General features: G+C 43.8%; 1 protein-coding gene across 1 annotated transcript in view; it reads right to left on the minus strand.

Annotated features, from left to right (window-relative positions):
* Nucleotides 1–25,341, minus strand: part of LOC120982203 (receptor-interacting serine/threonine-protein kinase 4-like) — a 43,064-nt gene that overhangs the window by 14,729 nt on the left and 2,994 nt on the right. The window contains exons 2-8 of the mRNA XM_040412200.1: nucleotides 24,935–25,253; nucleotides 19,335–19,471; nucleotides 17,104–17,153; nucleotides 7,234–7,398; nucleotides 6,177–6,286; nucleotides 3,815–3,869; nucleotides 3,667–3,734 (exon numbers count right to left, since the gene is read on the minus strand). Of these exons, the coding sequence (XP_040268134.1) occupies nucleotides 3,667–3,734; nucleotides 3,815–3,869; nucleotides 6,177–6,286; nucleotides 7,234–7,398; nucleotides 17,104–17,153; nucleotides 19,335–19,471; nucleotides 24,935–25,253 (904 nt within the window). The remainder of the gene's footprint in view (nucleotides 1–3,666; nucleotides 3,735–3,814; nucleotides 3,870–6,176; nucleotides 6,287–7,233; nucleotides 7,399–17,103; nucleotides 17,154–19,334; nucleotides 19,472–24,934; nucleotides 25,254–25,341) is intronic.

Genomic DNA, 25,341 nt, shown 5'->3' on the forward strand with positions numbered 1-25,341 from the left:
CCAGCTGTCTAGACCCCTGCAGTGGCGTGCTAAGGCTAAGTGGAGGGGGGGGGGGGTGGCTCTCAGGGGGTGCCTGAGTCCAGAAGCAATGAGCGCTTCCATCAATACAGATGGAAGCGCTCATTGCTGGAGCACAGGGAGCTGATTTCCTGTCACTCACTGCTCAGCTCCCCGCGCTCCTCCCCTCCTTCAGGCCTGCGGCGCTCTGAATGGTGAAGCAGGAAAACTTCTCCCTGCTCCACCATTCAGCCTGCAGGCACAGATCGCACTGCTGGCCTGTGTGGGCGGAGCCTGCAGACCAGAAATCTGCATAAGCTCTGTGTCTGCAGGGAAGAGAGGACTGTGAGCTTCAGGAACGGGACAAGGTGAGTAGTTACTGTGTTTATTTTGTTTGTTTTTTTAACACAGAGGGGGCGCAATGAGCATTTCTACTATAGAGGGGGCACAATAGGCATTTCTACTCTGGAGGGGACACAATGGGCATTTCTACTCTGGAGGGGACACAATGGGCATTTCTACTCTGGAGGGGACACAATGGGCATTTCTACTCTGGAGGGGACACAATGGACATTTCTACTATGGAGGAGGCACAATGGGCTTTGATAATGTGAAGGGGGCACAATGGACATTTCTACTCTGGAGGAGGCACAATGGGCTTTGATAATGTGAAGGGGGCACAATGGGCATTTCTACTATGGAGGGGGTGCACTGGGCATTTCTACTCTGGAGGGGGCACAATGGGCATTGCTAATGTGAACGGGGCACAATAGGCATTTCTACTATGGAGGGGGCACAATGGGCATTTCTACTATAGAGGGGGCACAGTGCACAGAGGGCATTACTACTCTGAAGGGGGCACAGTGCACAGAGGGCATTACTACTATGAATGGGGCACAGAGGGCATTATTACTGTGAAGGGGGCACAATGAGCATTACTACTATTAAGGGGGCACATGGGGATTTCTACTATGGAGGGGGCACAGAGGGCAATATTACTGTGAAGGGGGTACAATGGGCATTATTACTTTGAAGGGGGTACAATGGGCATTATTACTTTGAAGGGGGTAAAATGGGCATTACTACTATTAAGGGGCATTATTACTGTAAAGGAGGCATAATTGGGATTATTACTATGAAGGGGGCACAATGAGGATTATTACTGTGAAGGGGGCACAGTGGGGATTATTACTATGAAGGGGACACAATGGGGATTATTACTATGAAGGGGGCACAATGGGGATTATTACTATGAAGGGGGCACAATGGGGATTATTACTGTGAAGGGGGCACAGTGGGGATTATTAGTGTAAAGGGGACACAATGGGGATTATTACTATGAAGGGGACACAATGGGGATTATTACTATGAAGGGGACACAATGGGGATTATTACTATGAAGGGGGCACAATGGGGATTATTACTGTGAAGGGGGCACAGTGGGGATTATTACTGTGAAGGGGGCACAATGGGGATTATTACTATGAAGGGGCATAGATAGGGCATTACTACTGTGAGGGGGCACTTAGGGTATTCATACTCTGTGGGAAGGAACTAAGGAGGCATCACAATGTGTCAGGGGCACTAAGGAGCATCATAATGTGTGGGGGCACCAAGGGATCACCCTGCTGTGAGGGTGCACTTAGGGGTATCATACTCTGTGGAGCACTAAAGGGATATCATACTGTCTAAGGGGCATTAAAGTGGCATCATTATTGTTAGGGGGCACTGAAAGGACATTCTTGCTGTTTGGTCGGCAGAAAGGAGATTAGGTGGGCTTGGAGGTGTGGATTATTATAAAAAAAATAATAATAATGCAGCGCTACATGCCAAAGGTGTTGTCCCCCTTATATATTTTTTGGTTCTGCAGCTCAGACCTTCATCCTACAGCAGACTCAGGTATGTGGACCTTTACAAAAAGTATACTTGAGTACCCCTTCTATAAAGTATTACATGGTCAGCCAACTTCTATTTAATAGGGTTTGTCTATAAGAGATAACCCCATTAAGCGATATACAATTTACAATACCTTTCTGTTACTAGCTCCTTTATAATGTTCTCAACTTTGCAGAATCTCTATTTTTTGGAATGTATCTCAACAATAATCCCAGTGTCCTTCTGCTATGGACTCTTGTGATCAGCTGGAATCTGTGGCAGTAAGTGTTCAATTTTTCTGTAGTGCCTCCACAGGGGAAACTAGAAATTACACCATGCCCATTTAAAGGTATTTGCTGAATGTTTAATGCTGATGACCTGTTCTCAGGTTCGGCCATCAGCATCTGATCGGTGGTGGTCAGACACCCGCCACCCAGGGTCGTAGCTAAAGGCTTATGGGTCCTGGTGAAAGAGTTCAGCTCTGGCCCCCCTTCCCTCAGTGCTTTTTGGCCAGGGGCCGGGAAACGCATAGCCTTGGTGCTATCTGAGGCACAAGGGTAGCAACTGCTACCTCTGCGCCCCCTATAGCTATGCCCCTGCCAGCACCACCGCCGATCGGCTGTTTGAAGAGGCTGTGGTACGCATTGCAGCTTACCAAGCACAGCCCTGTACATTGGTGTCATGAAGAAGGGCTGGAAATGTCTCTGATAGCCCGAAACATGTAGACAAGACTAGACTGCTAAATTCTGTATTTTATGGATGAGTTTTTAACCGCAAGCTGAATAAACGTATATTCCTTTAAAGTGGAGCTGGATTCTTCTCAACTTTTTTCTGCATCTGCTGCCCGCACCTGACACGGGCCATCCGTGCTCACAACTAAAGGAAGGGCAGGTGAGAGCTGCTACATTTCTCTTTTCCTATTGGATAGCAGCCGTACTTGCTATTACAGCTTAGCCCCATTCATTTGAATAGGAGTGAGCTGCTCCTAGCCCATGTGGCCGATGAACGTAACATCATACTCTTCAAACAGCTGACTGGCGGGAGTGTCGGGAGTCTGACTTCCATCAGTAACATACTGATGACCTATGCTGAGGACAGGTCATCAGTATTGAACACCTGGACAACCCCTTTAAATCAATGGAGAGGACCTTCAGAGTGGCGACGCTCTTTGTAACCACACCCCCCCCCCCTCATATTAACTCAAAATTCTTTAATAGGGTGCATGAAAATGAGTTTTCTAGACTACACAATCCCTTTAAGAGAGGGTGCACAAAAGTGAAGCATTTCTGACTTTCCTGACCAATGATTAAGGTCTCCACACATTATTGTATTGCTGTCCAAAATGCCCATTTTCAGTGGGACCAGCTGAGAATCTAATGTGTACAGGGTGCTCCTAACTCTCATGAAAGTGATCGAGCTAATTCTTTTGCCTGAACTATTTGTTTTTCCTAAAAGAATCCACCAGATGGCAGAAACGTTCTCCTCTCATCCCACTGACATACATTTACTTAGCCGACCTAAATGTGTTATGTGCTATGGAGTCAGGAGAATTAGATGTCGGTGAAACTTTTGTTTGACCAATAACTGTTGAAGGTGCATTGTTTGATGATGGAGGAACCACCAGGGAACCATCAAGCTGCAACTGTGATAACAGAAACATATCAGGAATCAGTTGTAAATGCAGCTACTAACTTGGAAGTCCCTGTTCTCTTCTGGTTTATCTACACTATGATACAACATATCTATTCTCCTGTGGCACACATCTCCACCATGCTTCAAATCCATCAGACTTACGTTGGCTGCTCCATTTTCGTCTTCATGTAGAATGTCTCTGAAAATACTTACACTGATGGTAGCGCTGTCTGCAGATAAATGGAAGGAGCGTTAGATATTGGTTATTGTTGACATTGACAAATGATGACAAATGACTAGAATCTCACACCTGGGATGCAAGGCTCAGGATTTGACCTCGGCCTACAATCTGGGTTGTCCAAAGTCTGTAGGAACAATCCAAGGAGAAGTAACGTAAGCAAAAATCAACATCCTTCTGACAAATGATAATATGCTGACTTAAATCTTCTGAAGCGCCTCCCATTGACCATAGAAAACTACATCAGGTTGAACTTTTCAAGAGGAAAATTTTTTAATATGCTCAAGGGATTATCCCATGAAAAGTATTACTTGCAATAAAAATACTGTCCAGTCCACCTTCTCCTGCATTCAGTGGTGGACAGCAAAGTGATCTCACAGGCAAGCAGGAGAGGATCCCAGACACATTTCATTTTATCATTCCTACTTCTAAGTTAATAGACATATAAGCTAGATCTCTCTAGACAGTAGAGAACGGAATAATGGAGACATGACGTACCATCTCTGGGGCTATATAGGGCTATATTGTTATGCTGGAGAGAAAGGGCTTAACAAGAGCTAAGTACAATGCATTCTGGGAGATGCAGGTGCTTGATTATCTCATGTGAGCTGTTGTCCACCTACAGAAAGGGAAGATAGTCCTCCAGAATAAAACAAAAATAGTTTTACATTGTGGGATAACCCCTATAAGGCTGCCCATATACAAAGCAGGCTGGGAACAAATAGCATGTACATGTGTGGTAATTAGCCACATGCCGATCCTACCATCAGGCCACGTCATGAATGGGCAGCCTTATACATTCTACTGTCTTGGAGCACAGACCTCCCATGGTCCATGCTGTGAAAAATTCTGGACAAAGTCATGACTGGGGTTGCAGTGGTCCCATAGTCAGAACAACTGTAGTAAAGAGTCTTCACCTCCCATTCAGTTTCCATCAGGCTGTGTAAAAAACGAGCGCCAAACGACTTCTATATCGTTGATCGACGCTCATCGAGGGCTGAAAATGACACGTGTAGAAGGACTCATAGTCTATGGAAAATGATTAGGCCACACTTATACTACAATGGGCTAAATAAACTATTCTGGGTAAAATATCATAGATAAAACAGAATATACAGAAAGCACAGAGATAATCACAAAAATAGATAGAGCAATTCTCAATCCTAAATGTTTTAATAGAAATACTGATTATAACAAGTGAATAAAAAGGAAAAACAGCTAGGATAACCAAAAACGCCTGCCACTGGACCATCACAGCGTGTCTACAGCGGCTACATCTCCATGGCAACAGACTACAAACAAACTTTGTGTCGTCTAAAATTAATACAAATAAGTCACAGGGGCCTGATGGGATACACCCAAAGCTATTAAAAGAGCTTAGCGGTGTACTAGCAAAACCATTAACAGATTTATTTAACCAATCACTGGCAACAGGAGTCGTCCCAGAAGATTGGAAATTAGCAAATGTTGTGCCCTTTCACAAGAAAGGTAGTAGGGAGGAATCGGGCAACTATAGGCCAGTAAGCCTGACATCAATAGTGGGGAAATTAATGGAAACCATACTTAAGGAGAGGATTGTGGAACATCTAAAATTCCATGGATTGAAAGATGAAAAACAGCATGAGTTTACTTCAGGGAGATCATGTCAAACTAATCTTATTGACTTTTTTGATTGGGTGACTAAAATAATAGATGGCGGAGGTGCAGTAGACATCGCTTATCTAGACTTTAGTAAGGCTTTTGATACTGTCCCACATAGAAGGCTTATCAATAAATTGCAGTCTTTGTGCGTGGACTCCCATATTGTTGAATGGATTAGGCAGTGGCTGAGGGACAGGCAACAGAGGGTTGTAGTCAATGGAGTATATTCAGACCATGGTCTTGTTACCAGTGGGGTACCTCAGGGATCTGTTCTGGGACCCATATTGTTTAATATCTTTATCAGCGAAATTGCAGAAGGCCTCGATGGTCTAATCTTGAGGTCATTCTCTCTTTCATCTGTCCCATGCTTCTTTCTAACCTACCCTTTCAGCAAGAAGTAGAGGACAGATGAAAAGAGTATGTCAGGTTTAGATTACACAGGGTTTGTTTGTAGTCTGTTACCATGGAGATGCATAGGTTTGTGTAGGAGCTGTAGAAACAAAACTGTAATAAATGTGTTCAGACTAAACAAAAATGAATAAGACTGTGTTCACATCTGTGTCGGAGGTCTGGTTAGGGGCTTCTGTCTCACATTTCATCAGAAAAGAAAAGAAATGACAAAATGACAGACACTTTGGTGGGAACCAATGGACTCCATTATAAGTCAAGAGGTCTGCTGGGCACCACTGGTGTCTGTTCTGTGTCATATCCATCACTACGTTACGGTATCCGTTATGAATTAAAACCAGGCATATTGTGTAATGAAGGTCATGACTTTTCTCTAAGGCTGTACCTGAGAATGTGAAGACTTATGTTTTTTGAGTTCATCCAAAACCCTAACAACTTCATTGTGAATCTCACCAGCGTAGGCAGCGTTCATCTCATTGGTTCTTCCATTAATGGCTGCAATACAGACAGAAATCAGAAGATTAGAACCATTAGTCTTGCAGACCTTGTAGTACAGTCTCCTGGGCATGATGTCCTATCAAAGCTGAGCTTCAAACACTTCAAACACACTATGAAGTATCCCTGTATATTTGGAGTTAAAGGAAATCTTCACCCACAAGTTATTCAATGGACTTGATTAAACTGGATAAGGTATTGCTCATGTCACACCTTCATTCGGGGATCCCAAAAATAGAACAAAATCAGCCTTTCCTATGCCAGAAGATCCAGAGGATCTGTCATGGTCACATATCTTTCAAAATGAAGGTACCAATAAGTAATACATGGGGATGTCGCCTTCTACCCAGCTGGACCTGTGAATGGAACTATTTTTACCTGTTCCCTGCTGCTTTGTTACGCTCCCAAACTGTCTTCACTGCATAGCCCCTGCATGTAAAGTTCCTACATGGACAGGGTCACATTCTCTGTCACCGCTGTAAGCGGTGACATGTCCCCAAGCAGCATGTGACCCTGTCCATGCTGGAAATTTACATGCAAAGACCAGAAGTGCAATGAATAAGGCCTGGGGGCCACAGAGCTCGAACCAAGCAGCAAGGAGCAAGTAAGTACAGAAGTCTTCAGAGGTACAGCTGGGGGAGGCGAGGGACAATTCTTAAAAAAAATAATGGAAATTCCTTTAAAAGATGTATAAAATTTGAAAAAAATTATGTATTTTCCAAATTATAACTCAAAATTTGCCAATTGACCCCAATAAGAAATTTTATGGGGGGTGGGGGACGTTCACAGAATTGCAGAATTTTCATTAAGACCTACAATCTTTAACTTATTCCAAGCAGGGGACTCCCCCATGACATCCATATCCATTGGGGTTGTCTCTGGCAGGCAACCAATTTAAATCATCCAACCCCAATTGTGGACCAGCTGTCAAGAAGGTAAATCCTTACCATAAAAGCTGGGCCTTTTACCAGGATCGGCATCCCAACACTCCTGCATCAGCTGTATAGCTTCAGGAACCATTTTCTGAGATGTCCACTTGCTGACCAGGTTCAAATCAGGTCTATGTTTCTGGTTTTGCGGAATAAGCACCTTTATCAATTCTATGTTTACATCTAAAACATAGAAATACAGTAGTCAACAAAAGGGATAATTAATGTAGTTCCCGTCTCAAGCTAAAATATACTCACTGCCTAATAGGACGGTTAAAATATTAATGCTTTATTAGAATGAATTATAAAAATTGGCTAATCCCTCTCTTACAGTTCAGAGATAGGCAAATAAAGTATTACTATCACAAGGATACATAGTGTGTATAAATATATCCACTAGAGTCCACTTGCGGAAAGCTAGCCACCACAGTGATCAAGTGGCTATCCGCAGGGAGATTAGCAGTGGACCCACTGGGCTTATCATTTATTTGCAACACCCAGCGGTCTCACTACCTAAGGCCTCCTAGACACAACCGTAGGTGTCCCGTTGCCGTATTGCGGACCCATTCACGGAGTGCTTCCGTGGGGTTTCGTCTCGTACTTCCGTTCCGCAAAAAGAAAGAACATGTCCTATCTTTTTGCGGAATGGCCGGATCGCGGACCCATTAAAGTAAATGGGTCCTCGATCCACTGCGGATGGTGTTCGTGCATTGCGGCCCACATTTTGCAGCACGGCCACGGGGCGGACACGTTCGTGTGCAGGAGGCCTAAATATTGATAGTGACTCAGGTGAAGATTAAAACAAAGCCTGATCACTAAACAATATAATCCATGTGTGGGGTCTGTTTGTCGTTTCCCAGAATAGATATCCCGCTGTCCAGATGCCTGACAATCGGAGTAATAACCGGGAGGACCCCTAACATGAACTAGAGGCTAACTAATATTGCCGGAAAGGCTAACTAATATTGCCGGGCCCTGCTCAACGCGTTTCTGGTGTCTTTTTAATGGACACCTCATCAGGAGCTTGTGGGCAAAAAATCAATTTTTGTAAAACTTACCAGTAAAATCTCTTTCTCGCTCTTCATTGGGGGACACAGGAACCGTGGGTATAGCTATGTCCTCTAGGAGGCGTTGACACTAGGCAGAAGCTGTTAGCCCCTCCCCTGTCAGCTATACCCCCTCCAGCCTGGAGAGAGAGCTTCAGTTTGTGCACAAGCAGTAGGAGAAGCAAGCCAACCAACGAAAAAACATGGAACACCAACCATGCCAAGGACCCAACGGGGTTCTAACCAGCAACCACCACAACTGTGGCCAAACAACAATACTGGGTGGGTGCTGTGTCCCCGAATGAAGAGCGAGAAAGAGATTTTACTGGTAGGTTTTACAAAAATCATTTTCTCGCTCATATTCATTGGGGGACACAGGAACCGTGGGACGTCCAAAAGCAGTCCACAGGGAGAGAAAAATGAAGTGGGGGAATGTTCTGGCTTTCACAGAAACCCAGGAAGGACGATGCAGGCTTCCTGGCCTGAATCATAGTGCGGATGACATCTGCCGAAAACCCTCTTCGCGTCAGAATAGCAGTTTCAATAGCCACGCCGTGAAACAAAGAGACCTTAAATGCTGATGGAAGACCAATCCCTGTGAAAGAAGGTTGTCTCTGAGTGGCAGTGACCAAGGGACGTCCCCTAGAAGGAAAACGAGGTAGGCGTACCACGCTCGACGGGGCCAATCCGGGGCGACTAGGATCGTCGGAATGCCCTCCATCCTAATTTTCCGTAGAAGCCTGGGTAGGAGGGGGAAGGGGGGAAACACAAAAAGGAGGGAGAACCCCTGCCAAGGGGAGATCAGGGCATCCACGCCGCAAGCTTCCGGATCTCTTGCTCGGGAGAGGAAGGTGGGAAGTTTCCGATTGAGTCTTGAGGCCATCAACTCCATGTCCGGGCGACCCCAACGTAGACAGATCGCCTTGAACACCTCCGGGTGGAGGGTTCTATTGTCGTCCTGCTGAGGAAGTCCGCAGTCCAGTTCTCCACACCCGGGATGTAGATTGCTGAAATTGCACGTACGTGAGCCTCCACCCACCGTAAGATTTTGGCAGATTCCTGCATCACCGCGAAGCTGCGTTCCCCCCTGGTGGTTGATGTACGCCACCGCCGTGGCGTTGTCCGACTGGACTCTGACCGGGCAACCCCTCAGGAGATGGGTCTAGTGCCGTAGGGATAGAAGAATCGCCCTGAGCTACAGGACATTGATCGGAAGCTTGAACTCTGACCGAGACCATGTGCCTTGGACTGTCCTGGGAGGGAACACTCCTCCCCAACCTTGCAGACTGGCGTAGGTGGTAACAACCGTCCAGGATATTGGAAGGAAGGACCTTCCCAGAACTGGAACCGACAGCCACCAACAGAGGGACAACCTCACTTGAGGAGAGAGGAGGATGGGATAGTCCAGACTCTCGGATGATTTGTCCTAGGAGGACAGGATCGCCCTCTGGAACGTGCGAGAGTGGAACTGGGCAAAGGGAATCGCCTTGAAACAAGCGACCATCTTCCCTAACGTTTTCATGCAGAGGCGAATGGACGGAAGCCTGCAGTTGAGAAGAACCCTCACTGATCGGTGTAAAGCCAGTCGCTTGTCCGGAGGAAGGCGAACTTGTGCCGCTTCCATATCCAGAAGCATACCCAGAAAGACCAGTTGTCTGGAGGGAATCAGAGATGACTTCTGAAGATTGACCAGCCACCCGAAACGTGCAAGGGCTTCCAGCGTGATCTTTACGCTGCTCGACGCCTGAGCTAAAGAGGGAGCCTTGATGAGGATGTCGTCCAGATAAGGCATAAGGAAGATGCCTCTGGAACGGAGCAGGGCGAGAAGAGGGGCCAGAATTTTTGTGAAGATCCGAGGCGCAGTTGCCCTGAACGGGAGGGCAACAAACTAGTAATGATAGTCTCCAATTGCAAACCTCAGGAAGGGCTGATAACTCCGCACGATGGGGACGTGAAGGTATGCGTCTTGGATATCCACGGCCGAAAGGAATTCCCCCCGTTCTAGAAAAGCAATTATGGAACGAAGGGATTTCATCCGAAACCGCTGGAGACAGAGGAACCTGTTCAGCAGTTTGAGGTCCACGATTGGGTACACAGAGACCTCCTTTTTGGGGACCACAAAAAGGTTTGAGTAGAACCCCTTGAACCTCTCTGCTGGGGGAACAGGAGAGATGACTCCTCGGTCCAGGAGGGACTGAATGGCCTGGGAGAAGGCGGCCGTCCGCTCGGGGTCCTGTGGAGGACGGGATTGAAAAAACCTGTCTGGGGGGAGGGACGAGAACTCGATCGCGTATCCTGAGGATACAATCTCGAGTGCCCAAGCGTCGGAGATGTGGGTCCGCCAGACGTCCTGGAAGAGGAGGAGGCTTCCCCCCGGGAACTAATCAACGAAAGGCCGGGAACTAATCAACGAAAGGCCCTCCACGTGAGGAACCTGACCTAGCGTGAGAGGCACGCTTCGCTCTAGGTTGTGGGAGATGGGTGCTCTTGCCTCCCGTGGCCTCGGAAATAATTTGTCTAGCCAGGTACCAAAGAGATGGGCCCCAGCAAAGGAAAGTCCGGTTAGAGAATTCTTGGAAGTCACGTCTGCTGCCCACTACCTCCAGGAGAACAGGGAGGTCTTGCCTCCTATTGACACTAGAAAAAACTGAAGCTCTCTCTCAAGGCTAGAGGGGGTATAGCTGCCAGGGAAGGGGCTAACAGCTTCTAGCTAGTGTCAACGCCTCCTAGAGGATATAGCTATACCCACGGTTCTTGTGTCCCCCAATGAATATGGGCGAGAAAAGCAGGTAAGTGAATGATTACACATTGTGAGTGCAGTACTGGCGCTGGTATGGCCAAATGCGCCTGCCGACTCCTCCTCCTTATATAGGGATGCGCTGGAGATGCGAGCAGAGGGCTCATCGGAAGCGGGCAATCAGATGAGAGGGGTGTGTCCAACCAGGACGTACCGCCCCAGGTCACGAAGTGCCGTCACAGGGTATGCAATTCAATGCCTCCGCCCATAATAACAGATTTCGGAGGACCCTTAGGCGGCTAATTTAAATAAAAAACAGGGAATAACCAAGAATCTAGCAAAACAGCTGAAAAGCTATAAAGGTTTTTGCATTTTCACTCATTTCATGGTGGTGAAATCCGTGAGCACGGTCCATAATAGACATTTATAAACCACCCTCAGATGTTCACAGTGGTAAATGAATACAGTGTGATACAAAGAGCATATCACATCATATTGACCTGTAAATTTAATGTTGAGAAAAAAATATATAAATGTAAATAGGTAAATTATAACAGTAATCAGAGTATAAGGGATGCAGCCTCCGTTACAGGATAATCCGGAAATAAATAAATCAGAAGCAGAGTTGAAATGAAACAGGTGTAACTACTTTGTTCATTCAAACCTCTGGGTTTTTCTGTACAAAGGCAGAAAATTCACTCAAGCTCTTTTCTCAAGAGCCTATTGTCAATGTCACTGTCACGGCTTGGTGGTAGTTTGCCGTAACAATTTCACCGTGCATGCTGGTTGCCAGCGGCAACGTGTTGTTGTATTGCATGCATGTGCATTTCCTCTTTAAGGCTGTCTTCCTTTCCATTCTGGTAATCACGGGGTTAAGTGGTATGTAAGGTGGAGCTGGGTGTGGCCTCATGGCTCTTATGTTCTGAGCTATGAGCCTGTGTTCAGTTTTTCTTAAGTGTCTTGAGGAGCTGGTGCTATTCCATCTGCCCAGTTCTTGAGGGCCACCTTATGGGACATCGATGTCTCCAGCCATGTCTTACTTATGTCTCCTCCATTTTCCCTACCTTACCTGTTGCTATGTTTGGTGTGGGTATATGTTCTGGGGTTGTTGTACGTCTAGTTGTTGTTCCGTGTCTGATCAGTGTTTGGTGTATTCTGTCCAACATGGATGCTAGATGTTCCCCTGTTTTTCTGTACCTCAGGAAGGGGGTTCCTGTGGTTCCCCGGAGGGGGAACCAAATGTCAGTGCGCAGCTCTGCCGGGGACCAACATGCATCCTTTCCGCATGGAGGTTCAGGCAGTTACTGGTGTGCTGGATTCCTGTAAGAGTTGTTTGTGCTGTTTCCTGTTAGGTGTTAGGGTTCCAGTACTGTTTCATGGTGTCCAGTCGTTGTTGTTGCTGCGGCAGGTAAGTGCTTTTTGTCCTTGGCTCTTACCTGCCGATCCAGTAGCTGTGCACTGTCTCCCATTCCCAGTTGCTAGGCCTATGTGAGTTTCCGGTTCATCCGTGTCGTGGATGAACCGGTTGTCTCCTTGCCCAGACCTTACTACCAGGGATAATCAGGGCTAGTAAGGGTCCAGGTTCCGGCGCATGAGCCCTCCTTCCATCTGATTTCATTCATGCGGTTAGGAGGTAAAGGGATAGGATGAAGGTGGCGATAGGAAGTGACCTGCTCCCTTATCTTGGCTTTCAGGCTTAGTGGCTTTCCCTAATTTCAGACATTGTACGGTGGGGGGTTTCCCCCACTCCCCAGCATGACAGTCACTCCCTCTGGGTGACTGACGAATGTGTTCAATGCTTTGGAAGCTAATCACCCCTAAATTAGCTGAGTGTGAGTCAACGACGTGTCTGGCTTGAGGAGTATCCTTTTTGTTGTGGATGTCCCCTAAATGCTCGCCTATCCGTTGTCTAACCTCGCGGGTAGTTTTCCCAACATACTGTAGGCGACAGGAGCACGTAATCAAATAAATGACTCCCGTGGTCCTACAATTGATAAAGGTCCTAATTTCAAAGCCTTGAGTCGTGACATTGCTAGTAAACACCTTGTTGATCTTCATAGAACTGCACGCGATACAGCCTGCATCTGAAATTGCCCGACATCTGTAGAAAGCCAGGTGCGCAGTTGTACAGGTTTCAAAAAACGAAACGTGATGGAAGGAGAATCTTCAATAAGATCGCCAATGTCAGGATCCATTTTCAGCATGCTCCAGTACTGAGCGAGAATTTCTCTCACTTTTTGATGTCCTGCATCATAGGTCCCAATAATCCTGATGACCTCATTTTGATTGTCATTAGTCCTGGGAATCAATAGGTCTTGTCTGTCCCTGCATCGGACATGACGGTAAGTCTCATTAAGGACACTATCTGGATAACCTCTCGATCTAAACTTGTATCTCAGATCGTCTGGCGCAATTTTAAAGTCCAAGGAATCCGAACAATTATGTCTCGCTCTAAGGTACTGTCCTTTAGGAATACCGTTACACAGTGCCCAGGGATGGTGGCTGTCCCATAGCAAGAGATTGTTTGTTCCTGTGGGTTTCCTAAAAATCCTTGTGCTGAGACGCCCATCCCTTCCTCTAGTAATGGTTAGATCCAGGAAGGTGATCGAGTCATGATCAATTGTCGAGGTAAAGAGCAGCCCATTTCATTGATATTAAGATGATCCACGAAGGCATGAAGCTGTGAGATGTCCCCCTTCCATAGAATTAAAATATCATCAATGTATCACAGCCATAGCTGGATACATGATGACCATTCTTTACATTGATCCCCTAAAACAATCTCCTTCTCCCACCAGCCCAGATAGAGATTCGCAAAGGTCAAGCCACAAGGGCTCCCCATTGCAACTCCTCTGAGCTGGCGGAAGATTTTCCCATTAAAGAGAAAGATATTATGTTTCAAAATGAAGTCAAGGAGAGTCAGTACAAAGTCATTATGCCTGGCATAATGTGTCCCTCTCTCATTGAGGAAACAGCAGATCGTTTCCAATCCCCTGGTGTGTGGGATGGAGCTATACAAGGTCTCCACATCCAGGCTGGCCAGAACATCCTCCTCACAGACAACATCATTAATATGGTTGAGGACATCCATAGTGTCACGTACATAGGATGGGAGGGTGGTGACAAACGGACGCAAAACATTGTCCACATAGACACTAATATTCTGAGTCAGACTCCCCATACCTGACACTATGGGCCTCCCTTTTAGAGGATCACAGCCCTTATGTACTTTAAGCAGGCTGTAAAAAAAGGGCCATGACCGGGTGTGGGGGAAGCAAAAAGTTCATCTCACCTTTGTTAACAAGGTGCATAGTATATGCTTCTTTCACAATGGTGACTAAACATTTACGATAATGCTCCACAGCTTTATTATGTAGGATCTCATAGCATTTGTGATCAAACAAATTATTCTCACACATGCCTATGTATTGTTGTCTATCAAGGATCACAATGTTTCCTCCCTTATCGGACTGTTTTATAATGATCTCTTCATCTTTTTCCAATGAGAGGAGTCCTTCTAGTTCCAATTTATCAATGTTGGGGGAACATGGAACCTGTCCTTCAAGGCGGCGTAGTTCCTGAGTGACCACCTCTAAGAACATATCAAGGGGCGAAGTGTCACTCACTGGAGGGGTTTAAGTGGGTGGCAATCTAAGGTTAGTGAAAGGACATTCTCACAGATTTTTTTGTCCATCAGTCCAGAGGTCAGCTAGCAGTTGTAAATCTGGCATATCCTCGAGAGTGATCCCTAATTCAATACATTGTCGGTGATCATGGTTATGGAAGAATTTCTTCCATTTGAGCTTTCGTATGAATAGGTTAATGTCTTTGACCCATTCAAAGGTTTTATATTTCTGTGAAGGGACAAACGACAATCATTTTTGTAAAAGAGAAATCTCCCCTTTATTTAAGGTCCGTTTAGAGAGGTTGATAATCTGAAGACTGTCTGAATTTGTCTGTCTCGAATGACACATTGTCATTGATTCGTCCTGCCTCGTAGCAGATAATCCGAGACTGGTGGAATGTTGCCCCAAAAAAAAACTATTTTACCTTGTGTATTGCCTCTACCCCTGTTAATTCTGTATTGGGGGTGGGTCTGTTCTTATTAGAATCTGTCTCACTTTCGCCCTCAGAAGAAGAATGTTCCGTGTCAGTTTCTAGGGTTTTCCTCTTGTTACCTACAAAGTCAAAAATCCTACCCTCTTTAAAGTCGCGAATATCCCTAATGTATTGTGAATGTTTCTTCCTAAATAAAAACTGTGAATTCTTCTACTGCTAATTGTAGAGAATTTTCTTTTCTACCAAACTCTGGATTATTGCTTAATTTTTTAACACTCTCAATTATTTCCTTTAGTTCTTCATCAGTTTTGACTAAGAGTTCTCTCCTCCTCCAACAGTAGTGTCATTAAACGTAAAGAGGAATCAATGGACTCTTTCTCCCATTTAATTAAAAATTCTGAAGAGCGTACTCTAGAGGGAGGTGTGAATGGGATACGTAATCCTCTCGGGACTAGTGCCGTCACAGGGTAAGCCATTCAATGCCTCCGCCCGTAATAACAGATATCGTAGGACCCTTAGGCAGCTAATTTACATAAAAAACAGGAGTGGGGATAAATTAGAAGAGCTTGGTACACTCACAATTCTGCATTATGCTCGATCCTATCAATCTTAGCAAAAGAGCTGAAAAAGCTGTAAAGGTTATTGCATTACACTTAATATGATGGTGAAATCCGTGAGCACGGTCCATGATAGACATTACTAAACCACCCATAGATGGTTCACGGTGGTAAATTAATACAGTGTAATAAAAAGAGCATATCATATTCTAATAAAGCATTAATATTTTAACGTCCTATTAGGCAGTGAGTATATTACATCTAAAACATAGACACAATTTCTTAATTTTGTACCACTGACAAAATATATAGATATACCTAAGATGATTTCAAGACTTTTGGAGGCTGCATCTTCTTACTCAAAGTTGGAAAATAACTGGTCCCAAAATTCTTAGCAAGTGATCCCAGGGTAGATACATTTCTTGTATTCTGGGGCCTGTGGCCCTGACACTTTAAGAATCAAAGGTTTCTGTAATGTCCAATGGTTTAAGTGAAAGCACAGCCTGTCATTGGAGGGATTTGTCCCATCTTATAACGTGATGAGGTATCGGTAGGATATGTTATCACTATAACTGGTGGGAGCCCAACCTCTGAGACCCCACTGATCCTGACAATGATGTAGATGCAGAGTTAGTGTAGCACTGCACCCCCTTCTCCTTCACAGTGGCTCTCCTGGCCATCCAGCTGGACAGAGAACTGCACCAGATCCCATTAACTTAAAACAGTGCTGCATCACCTTCCATTTTTTAGGATCGGTGGGGTTCCCAGAGGTCAGACCCTCCACTGATCATAACGTGATGACCTATTTTAGCAATATGCTGTCCCTTTATAAGATAGGAAACCCCTTTAAACTCAGTACTAGGCCCAACTCTGGGAATCATTGGCATTGTCATCTCGTAGACTCCTACAGGTGTGTCCTTTTTGACATAGCAGAAAAGGATACTATAATCCCCATGCTGGTGGTGAAGAGATCTTCTAGCCATAAAAATGTAAGGGTATGACCACATGGGGCAGATATTTCACAGTGAAATTTCTGATGGGGATTTTGGATGCAATTCTGCTGTAAACTCCGCATGTAACACATGTTTTTGTTGCGGGTTTCACAGATTACATGTCGTCTTCAATGGTTTTCGGTGCAGAATGTGCCCAAAAGTCGACATCGGAAAAACAGTTGTGTGGGCATGCCCTAAAATGACATCCTACACACTAAACATTCGTTCACGTTTCTGTAGCATAATATTCAAAGACTGTGACCATACAGTACCCTAAATGGTGACTAAAGAAAAGGTGAGCACCACCATGACTATCAAGAAGTCAAAGAGGAAATTTCTCTGAATTTCCACTGAATGTGGAAACCTCAACAAGATGACAAATGTTCTCAAGAAGCAGATGATGCCAAGTAATCATCATAAAATGATTAAATATGGATACAAATGGAACACAAACAATAAGTGGAGAAAAGAAAGTGATAGCAATGTCTGGGACCTACTTTCATATGGCTCCTGACCAGACAACACCACCCAGGTCAAGATTGCAAAACTGAAACATAATGAGAAAGAGTTAGCAACACAGGAAGTGACTGCAAACACATAACTAGTGATGTGAAAAGTGTGCGCGTCTCCAAATACAAAAAATTTAAAACGACATAGGAAATTTATGTTATGTTCCTTATTTGTTATGTTCCTTATTTGTAACTTTGTGTAGAATTGAGTCCACTAGAGACAACTGATGGGTAAAAGTCTCTTTCCACAGACCAATGATTGGATTAATTATCAAGAAGGTGCGCTCCTAGGAATATTTGTTCTAGATAACTTCCCTGTTTTAAGGTGCAACGATGCACAATGTTTCATGTGTAGCAGCCATAGGGACAGCTGTTAATCAAACAAGTGGATATGGGATTAACTATAAGTACAGTCAGGTCCATAAATATTGAGACATCGACACAATTCTAACATTTTTGGCTCTATACACCACCACAATGGATTTGTAATGAAACGAACAAGATGTGCTGATTTACATCCAAATCAGGTGAACGGTGCAGGAATTACAGCAGTTTGCATATGTGCCTCCAACTTGTTAAGGAACCAAAAGTAATGGGACAGAATAATAATCATAAATCAAACTTTCACTTTTTAATACTTGGTTGCAAATACTTTGCAGTCAAATTACAGCCTGAAGTCTGGAACGCATAGACATCACCAGACGCTGGGTTTCATCCCTGGTGATGCTCTGCCAGGCCTCTACCTCAACTGTCTTCAGTTCCTGCTTGTTCTTGGGGCATTTTCCCTTCAGTTTTGTCTTCAGCAAGTGAAATGCATGCACAATCAGATTCAGGTCAGGTGACTGACTTGGCCATTACATAACATTCCACTTCTTTCCCTTAAAAAACTCTTTAGTTGCTTTTGCAGTATGCTTTGGGTCATTGTCCATCTGCACTGTGAAGCGCCGTCCAATGAGTTCTGAAGCATTTGGCTGTATATGAGCAGATAATATTGCCCGAAACCCTTCAGAATTCATCCTGCTGCTTTTGTCAGCAGTCACATCATCAATAAATACAAGAGAACCAGTTCCATTGCAGCCATACATGCCCACGCCATGACACTACCACCACCATGCTTCACTGATGAGGTGGTATGCTTAGGATCATGAGCAGTTCCTTTCCTTCTCCATACTCTTCTCTTCCCATCACTCTGGCACAAGTTGATCTTAGTCTCATCTGTCCATAGGATGTTGTTCCAGAACTGTGAAGGCTTTTTTAGATGTCGTTTGGCAAACTCTAATCTGACCTTCCTGTTCTTGAGGCTCACCAATGGTTTACATCTTGTGGTGAACCCTCTGTATTCAGTCTGGTGAAGTGTTCTCTTGATTGTTGACACACATACACCTACCTCCTGGAGAGTGTTCTTGATCTGGCCAACTGTTGTGAAGGGTGTTTTCTTCACCAGGGAAAGAATTCTTCTGTCATCCACCACAGTTGTTTTCCGTGGTCTTCCGGGTCTTTTGGTGTTGCTGAGTTCACAGATGCGTTCCTTCTTTTTAAGAATCTTCCAAACAGTTGTTTTGGCCAGGCCTAATGTTTTTGCTATCTCTCTGATGGGTTTGTTTTGTTTTTTCAGCCTAATGATGGATTGCTTCACTGATAGTGACAGCTCTTTGGATTTCATCTTGAGAGTTGACAGCAACAGATTCCAAATGCAAATAGCGCACTTGAAATGAACTCTGGACCTTTTATCTACTCATTGTAATTGGGATAATGAGGGAATAACACACACCTGGCAATGGAAGAGCTGAGAAGACATTGTCCCATTACTTTTGGTTCCTTAACAAGTGGGAGGCACATATGCAAACTGTTGTAATTCCTACACCATTCACCTGATTTGTAAATACCCTCGAATTAAAGCTGACAGTCTGCAGTTAAAGCACATCTTGTTTGTTTCATTTCAAATCCATTGTGGAGGTGTATAGAGCCAAAAATGTTAGAATTGTGTCGATGTCCCAATATTTATGGACCTGACTGTATCAGCAGACTAATTTCTAACAAAAAACACCCAGAGGACCAGTAGCAAATAGTCATGCGAGTAAAAAATTACCTAATTATATGGATTATCGAAGCATGTAAAGTATGGTTGACCCTCCTCCCCACAAGAAGAAGAATAGGTATTAGGCCACGGTCCAAAATAAAGAAGATGGGACTTACAAAAGACGTAAGAGAAATCTCACCTGTAAACATCAAACTCTTTTGTAGGCTTGTAAGTGACAGACACGAAGGCTTCGGGCGGAATGTAGGCCACAGTGCCCACTATAGACTGACTCATTGAGATGGACGCTTCATGTTTAGCAAGGCCAAAATCTGTTAGCTGGAATAAGAAGAGGCTAAGAACAAGCAAGAGGAGCGAATGCAAACATTATTTCCAGGCCATGGTGGGTATCAACAATAGACAGCTAATATCTGCCATACACAATCACATCCTCCTGCTTGACAAGACGAACAGACAAACAGAATTTTTGGTTTGGCCAACATGAGTATGGCCATACTGAATTTTATACAGTTGTTCTGTATTACAGGATGCACCTTAGATCAGAAAGTGACCATATAGCCAGCTTTACATAATCATTTTGGTGGTCATTTTCAAATGTCTTCATGAACATGAATTCTCCTAAATTTTTTAAGAAAATTATCAAAATATGGGTTGTTATTCTTTCGAGTACCTTCATGGCGCTCTATTAGATAAAAGAAGTGCACATCGAGGATGGCTTTAGGAGGTGAATCAGCATAAGCCAGTGAGATGCTCAACTTAGTAGTCTTGGTGGATAGGGGGAACAAAGAAGAGTAGGTAGGTGGGTAGGTATAAATTATTTTATTGGCAGTAATAACGTGTTTCTGGGCCACACAGGCCCCTTCGTCAGATTTCAACAATATTACAGACGAAAGAGTTTGTTCAACAGTTAAAAAGGTTAAAATTCGCGCCCAGTGGAGATAGGCGGCGTGTTTACAACCATGTGACCTGTTCAGCTCATTCAACAGAAAAAAAGGGTGTCTAATAAGATCAATTATATATATATATGTATATTGAAAAGAGAGAAATAAGGCGGCTCAACTGCTCAATAAAATGGCAGAGGTGCTGAGCTGCTGGTTTGACTCACCCAGTCAAAAAAGGAGCAATTTATAGTATTACTATAGTAAAACCATGCGATTCGCCATTATTTAGTCACCTTGTCACCCCAAAAAATAGGATAGGACTGTTCTATTATGGGCCGAACGTTTCATAAAATGCGAAATGCACGCAGCTTTTTTTGGTGTGTTTTTTTTTTTTGCGTGGTATTGAGTATCGCAATACTTTTTTATGGTGACGAAAGCAAATCAAAATTTTGGTATCGAAACAACCCTACGCCGATCTGATCGGCGTAGCGTTGTCGCGATGCCAAAATTTTGATTCGGTTTCGATTTGGCGACTAAAAATTTTATTTGGCTCCTAAATTTTTCAGTTCAGGAGCCGATGGCTACTAGGTATTTTTTTTTTGTCTGGAGCACTGGGGTAAGGTATTTCTTCAAGGTCCCATCTGAGAGTAGAATTGGCCAAAACTTCTGTAAGATTTCGCGTATTTCTTGTGACCTGCAATTAAAGGTGGTAATAAATCTTACACAATCCACTTTTTTGGACTGTTTCTTTGTATGTAGAAGTTCATTGCGATTAGTGCCCATCGCCCGAGCCTGCGCCCTTTTTATAGCCCTGTTGCTATAACTTCTCTCCTGAAACCGCGTTACCAGATCCGCTGTTCCGCGGGCGCGCATATTGTTGTGTGCGCATGCGCATATGCCTGGACACTCGGGTATCCCTCCAAATATATTTTCTTATGCTTTTTGGTTATTTAAAGACCTATAAACAAACACCGAGACTAATTAGCTATAAAAGTATAAATTTTATTGGAATACATGTTTAAAAACATCTAATTTGAGATGACAAACGTATATATATATCAAGTGCGGTACAACCCTGGGAGATACAAGTTATGGGTATGACATCAAAAGGAATGTGGGAATTGATTAGATGCCCATCCAGTAAGTTTACCTTTGCATCCTCTTCTCACATTCCTTTTGATGTCATACCCATAACTTGTATCTCCCAGGGTTCTACCGCACTTGAGATATATATACGTTTGTCATCTCAAATTAGATGTTTTTTAACATGTATTCCAATAAAATTTATACTTTTATAGCTAATTAGTCTCGGTGTTCGTTTATAGGTCTTCCCATTATTTCTGAGCTAGCTTTGCTAGAGGGGTTTATGCTATTTGTTGCTTCACGCATTTTCATGTAACCTGCCTTTGGTTTAAATTTTGGGTTATTTAGTAGTAAGTACTTGATTTATTAACGGTGTATAGTTGTATGAATAATTATTGGAGGTAGGTATTCACTTCACGGTTTGGTCACTCATCACGTTTGGCACTATCACTTACCTTATTTGACATGTCCCGGTACCTTTTACTATGGTTCGGCACATGGTCTTCCTTTTTTCTTCACCTTACCAATTATAAGTTATGTATAAGCACAATTTGCTTTTGATTAATTAATTTTTGATTGATTTGTGGTAACATATAATCATGGTTTTGATATTTACCTGTATGAATTTATTGGGTTTTTTCAATATATATTTTTATTACTAGGATTTTTTAACACATTTTTAATACACTTTATTTATAAAATCAATGTATTTATAATTTAATGGAATGAAGCCCCTTTTGGTTGTGGCACATTTAGCCTCTGTATTCGCTTAGATAGTAAGAGCCTGTTGTATACGTAATGTATTTAGTATTTTTTAACTTATTATCTGGAGATAGGGACAACATGGCTTTCTTGTATTTAACATACTTTTGATTACCACCCACTGTGATATAAGGGTGGCCTATGCGCCATCTGCCATATTTGACAAACATTTGCATAAACACCACACCTGAAGTATACATACATTCATACCTCCACTCTGTGCCGTATTTCCGCAACAAATCGGTGGGTCGCGTGATTGGTCATGTGACCATATCCCGATTGAGGCATGCGCAGTCAATAAATAGTGGCCATCTTTAGTAATGGCATGCTCACATAAGATATGGTGATGTAGGCGGCTCCCCCATTGATTCCCGGACCAACGATCAGTTTAGGATACAGTCACGTGCGCTGCTGTGTTCACGTGACTTATGTGTCTTCTCTGACGTTTTCGTGGTAGGGAGGAGGGAATACTCTGTTAGCCAATGATCGCGACTATATGCGATCAGATAGGCGGATCTTTCAGGCACATGATCGGTACGTAACGGATGTCACTCAGGTGCCGGGAATTATAGGTAATTCTCTCTGTGTATATACAGACCAACCATCCACTGCTCCTCACTTCCCCTGACGAAGGCCATCTGGCGAAACGCGTTGGGTAAGTGAGGGACACTGGGACGGGTGAGGATGTTGGTATGCTTTGACTGTTATTGATTTAGTAAGGTGCACTTTATTTATTGCAGTCACACTGGATTTATCAATGTGTACTCCTATACATTTTGAGAAATTTATATACCGCATTTTTCGCCCCATAAGTGGGGGGGAAATGGCAGTGCGTCTTATGGGGCGAATAATGCCTTTTTTACATCGTAGGCTGTGATGTATCAGCGGAGAGGGAGGAGGGGCTGGAGACAACTCGCGGCGGGGGCCGGGGGACTCTAATACACCGGGCCCCGCACACACCTAAACTGTAGGCAATTGATATGTTAACTGTAGGCAATCCATATTTAAACTACAAGGTAGCGCAATCCGCGTACCTTAGTACTCACTATTGAACGCCCGTACTTGCAGGCAGGCTGGCCAGTCACTCACATCCTCACGGCGCATGCTCCGCCCACTTCATTAATGAAGCAGGCGGAGCATGCGCCCTGAGGAAGGGCCAGCCTGCCTGCAAGTACGGGCATTCAATAGTGAGTACTAAGGTACGCGGATTGCGCTACCTTGTAGTTTAAATATTTATTGCCTACAGTTTAGGTGTGTGCGGGGCCCGGTGTATTAGAGTACAGTGACTGCACCGGGCCCCGCAGACATTTTAACACCAGTTGCCGGCCCCCACTTGTATTAGGGTCACTATTTACTGTACACAGGGACACTGTTATGGGGGATATCTATGGATGACACATATATAGCATAAGATGCTATATATGGTGATTGTAGGTGAGGCCTGCTGTAATCAGGCTGGCATAAATCACCTCCCAGTATGTCAATCTGGGAACAGAGGCCGGGTCGAGGAGGGTCGCACGGCCAGAGTCAGGCGGACTTCTGGGCCACAATCCCTCAAAGGTACTGATGTTCTTGTAGTCACAGCCTGGAGGCTGCTGGACTGTTTGGGCTGAGAAAGCCGCACCTGAGGCAGTGTGTGAACTGTGATATGTAGGTGAGTCAGGGAGACAGGTTATTTGTATTAGCAAGTGCCTGGACGGGCAGTTGTTTATTTTGTATCATTTATGTTTGTGCTGGTGCCAAATAAAAGCGTTGTTTGGACCTTAATCCGGGTGTCCTGAGGAAGTATATGGTTACGACCCCCTGAAAGAAAGGCGATCCCTTACATTATATATATATATATATAATATATACAGATAAAATTATAAAATAAATATAACTAAGAAAAAGCTGGAGACACCAGTAGGTAAAGTGTATACAATATTAATGTATAATGTATTATTCAATAGGTACTGTATAAATATTTCATTATAAAACTGGGTGGAGGGGGTTAAAATAACTTTGTTTAGCATAAAAGCCACCCTAAAAATTATCATCAATTAGCATAAAAACACCCCTCGTTGATATACATTGTACACCACATATAGTCTCTTTAAACTTTAAGTAGAACAGATGTTATACTTGCACAGGTTCTATACCAGGGATCAGCAACCTCCGGCACTCCAGCTGTTCTGAAACTACAACTCCCAGAATCCTCCTTTCGCTTCTACGGGAGTTAAAAGAACAGCCACGGAAGTGTGCATGCTGGGAGTTGTAGTTTCAGAGCAGCTGGAGTGCCGAAGGTATACTGTCTAGATAGAAGTTCCCTGATAAGGTCACTAGGGGGCACCAGAGTCCTGTGGAAATAGAGAAGGAGTTACAATTACTACAAAATGGATCGTTTTCCTAGTTACTGATACAACAAAGAAACCAAAAAGGAAGAAATATATTATATGGACTATTCAGATATAATAAAAAATAGTCCATACTGGTGTCTCTAGCTTTTTCTTAGTATATATATATATATATATATATATATATATAATTCATCTTATATACTTTTTATTATATTTTTTACTATTTATGATCTTTATATACAATTTGAATGGAATTTTTGAATGATGTATTTTATATATGGAAGTCTGGTTTGAATCTTACTAGTCTACTGAATGAACTAAAAAGGTCACGTGGTTGTAAACACGCCCTCTACCTCCACTGGGCGTGACTTTTAACCTTTTTAACTGTTGAACAAACTCTGTTGTCGGTAATGTTGGTTGAATCTGACGAAGGGGCCTGTGCGGCCCAGAAACTCGTTATTCCTGCCAATAAAATAATTTATACCTTCCTATTACTCTTCGTTCCTCAGATCCACCAAGACGAGCAGCGCCACTTCTTTTTCACTGTGTCCCTCTATTAGATTAATTAGCATGACACGTGCACTTTAGTCCGATTTTCACACAAGACTCGCCCCTTCAATTGTATGGAGAAAAAGGGACAGGACATTGGCGCCATCCATGGATGGACCACAGAAAGGTTTTACAACACAGGTTCTGTTCTTTAAAAGGTGACCACTAACCTGAACATCTAAGGACTTGTTTAATAAGACATTATGGGGCTTCAGATCACGATGGATGATTGGCGGTTCCAGAACATGGTGAAGATAATTCATACCCAACGCCACTTGGTGAAGAATCTGAAACCTCACTGCCCATGGTACATGTTTAATGTGTTCAAAAAGAGTCCAAACTGAACCGTAGGGCATGTACTCCATGACCAGGCCATATTTAGAATGTTTTCTCCCTTCTGCCTCGTATAAGCCAAGCAGACGAAGAACATAGGTGTAATTTGCTCGGGACATCATCTCTTTCTCTTTCATGAGGCTTTCTGAATCAGCACTGAAATAAAAAAAGAAGGGGTTCTGGAAATGATCACAGAAGTACATTACGCTTCGTTCACACTGCCGTCAGAGGAGTCTCACCAGGT

Source organism: Bufo bufo, chromosome 11 (genome assembly GCF_905171765.1).
Source record: "Bufo bufo chromosome 11, aBufBuf1.1, whole genome shotgun sequence".
Lineage (NCBI taxonomy): Eukaryota > Metazoa > Chordata > Amphibia > Anura > Bufonidae > Bufo > Bufo bufo.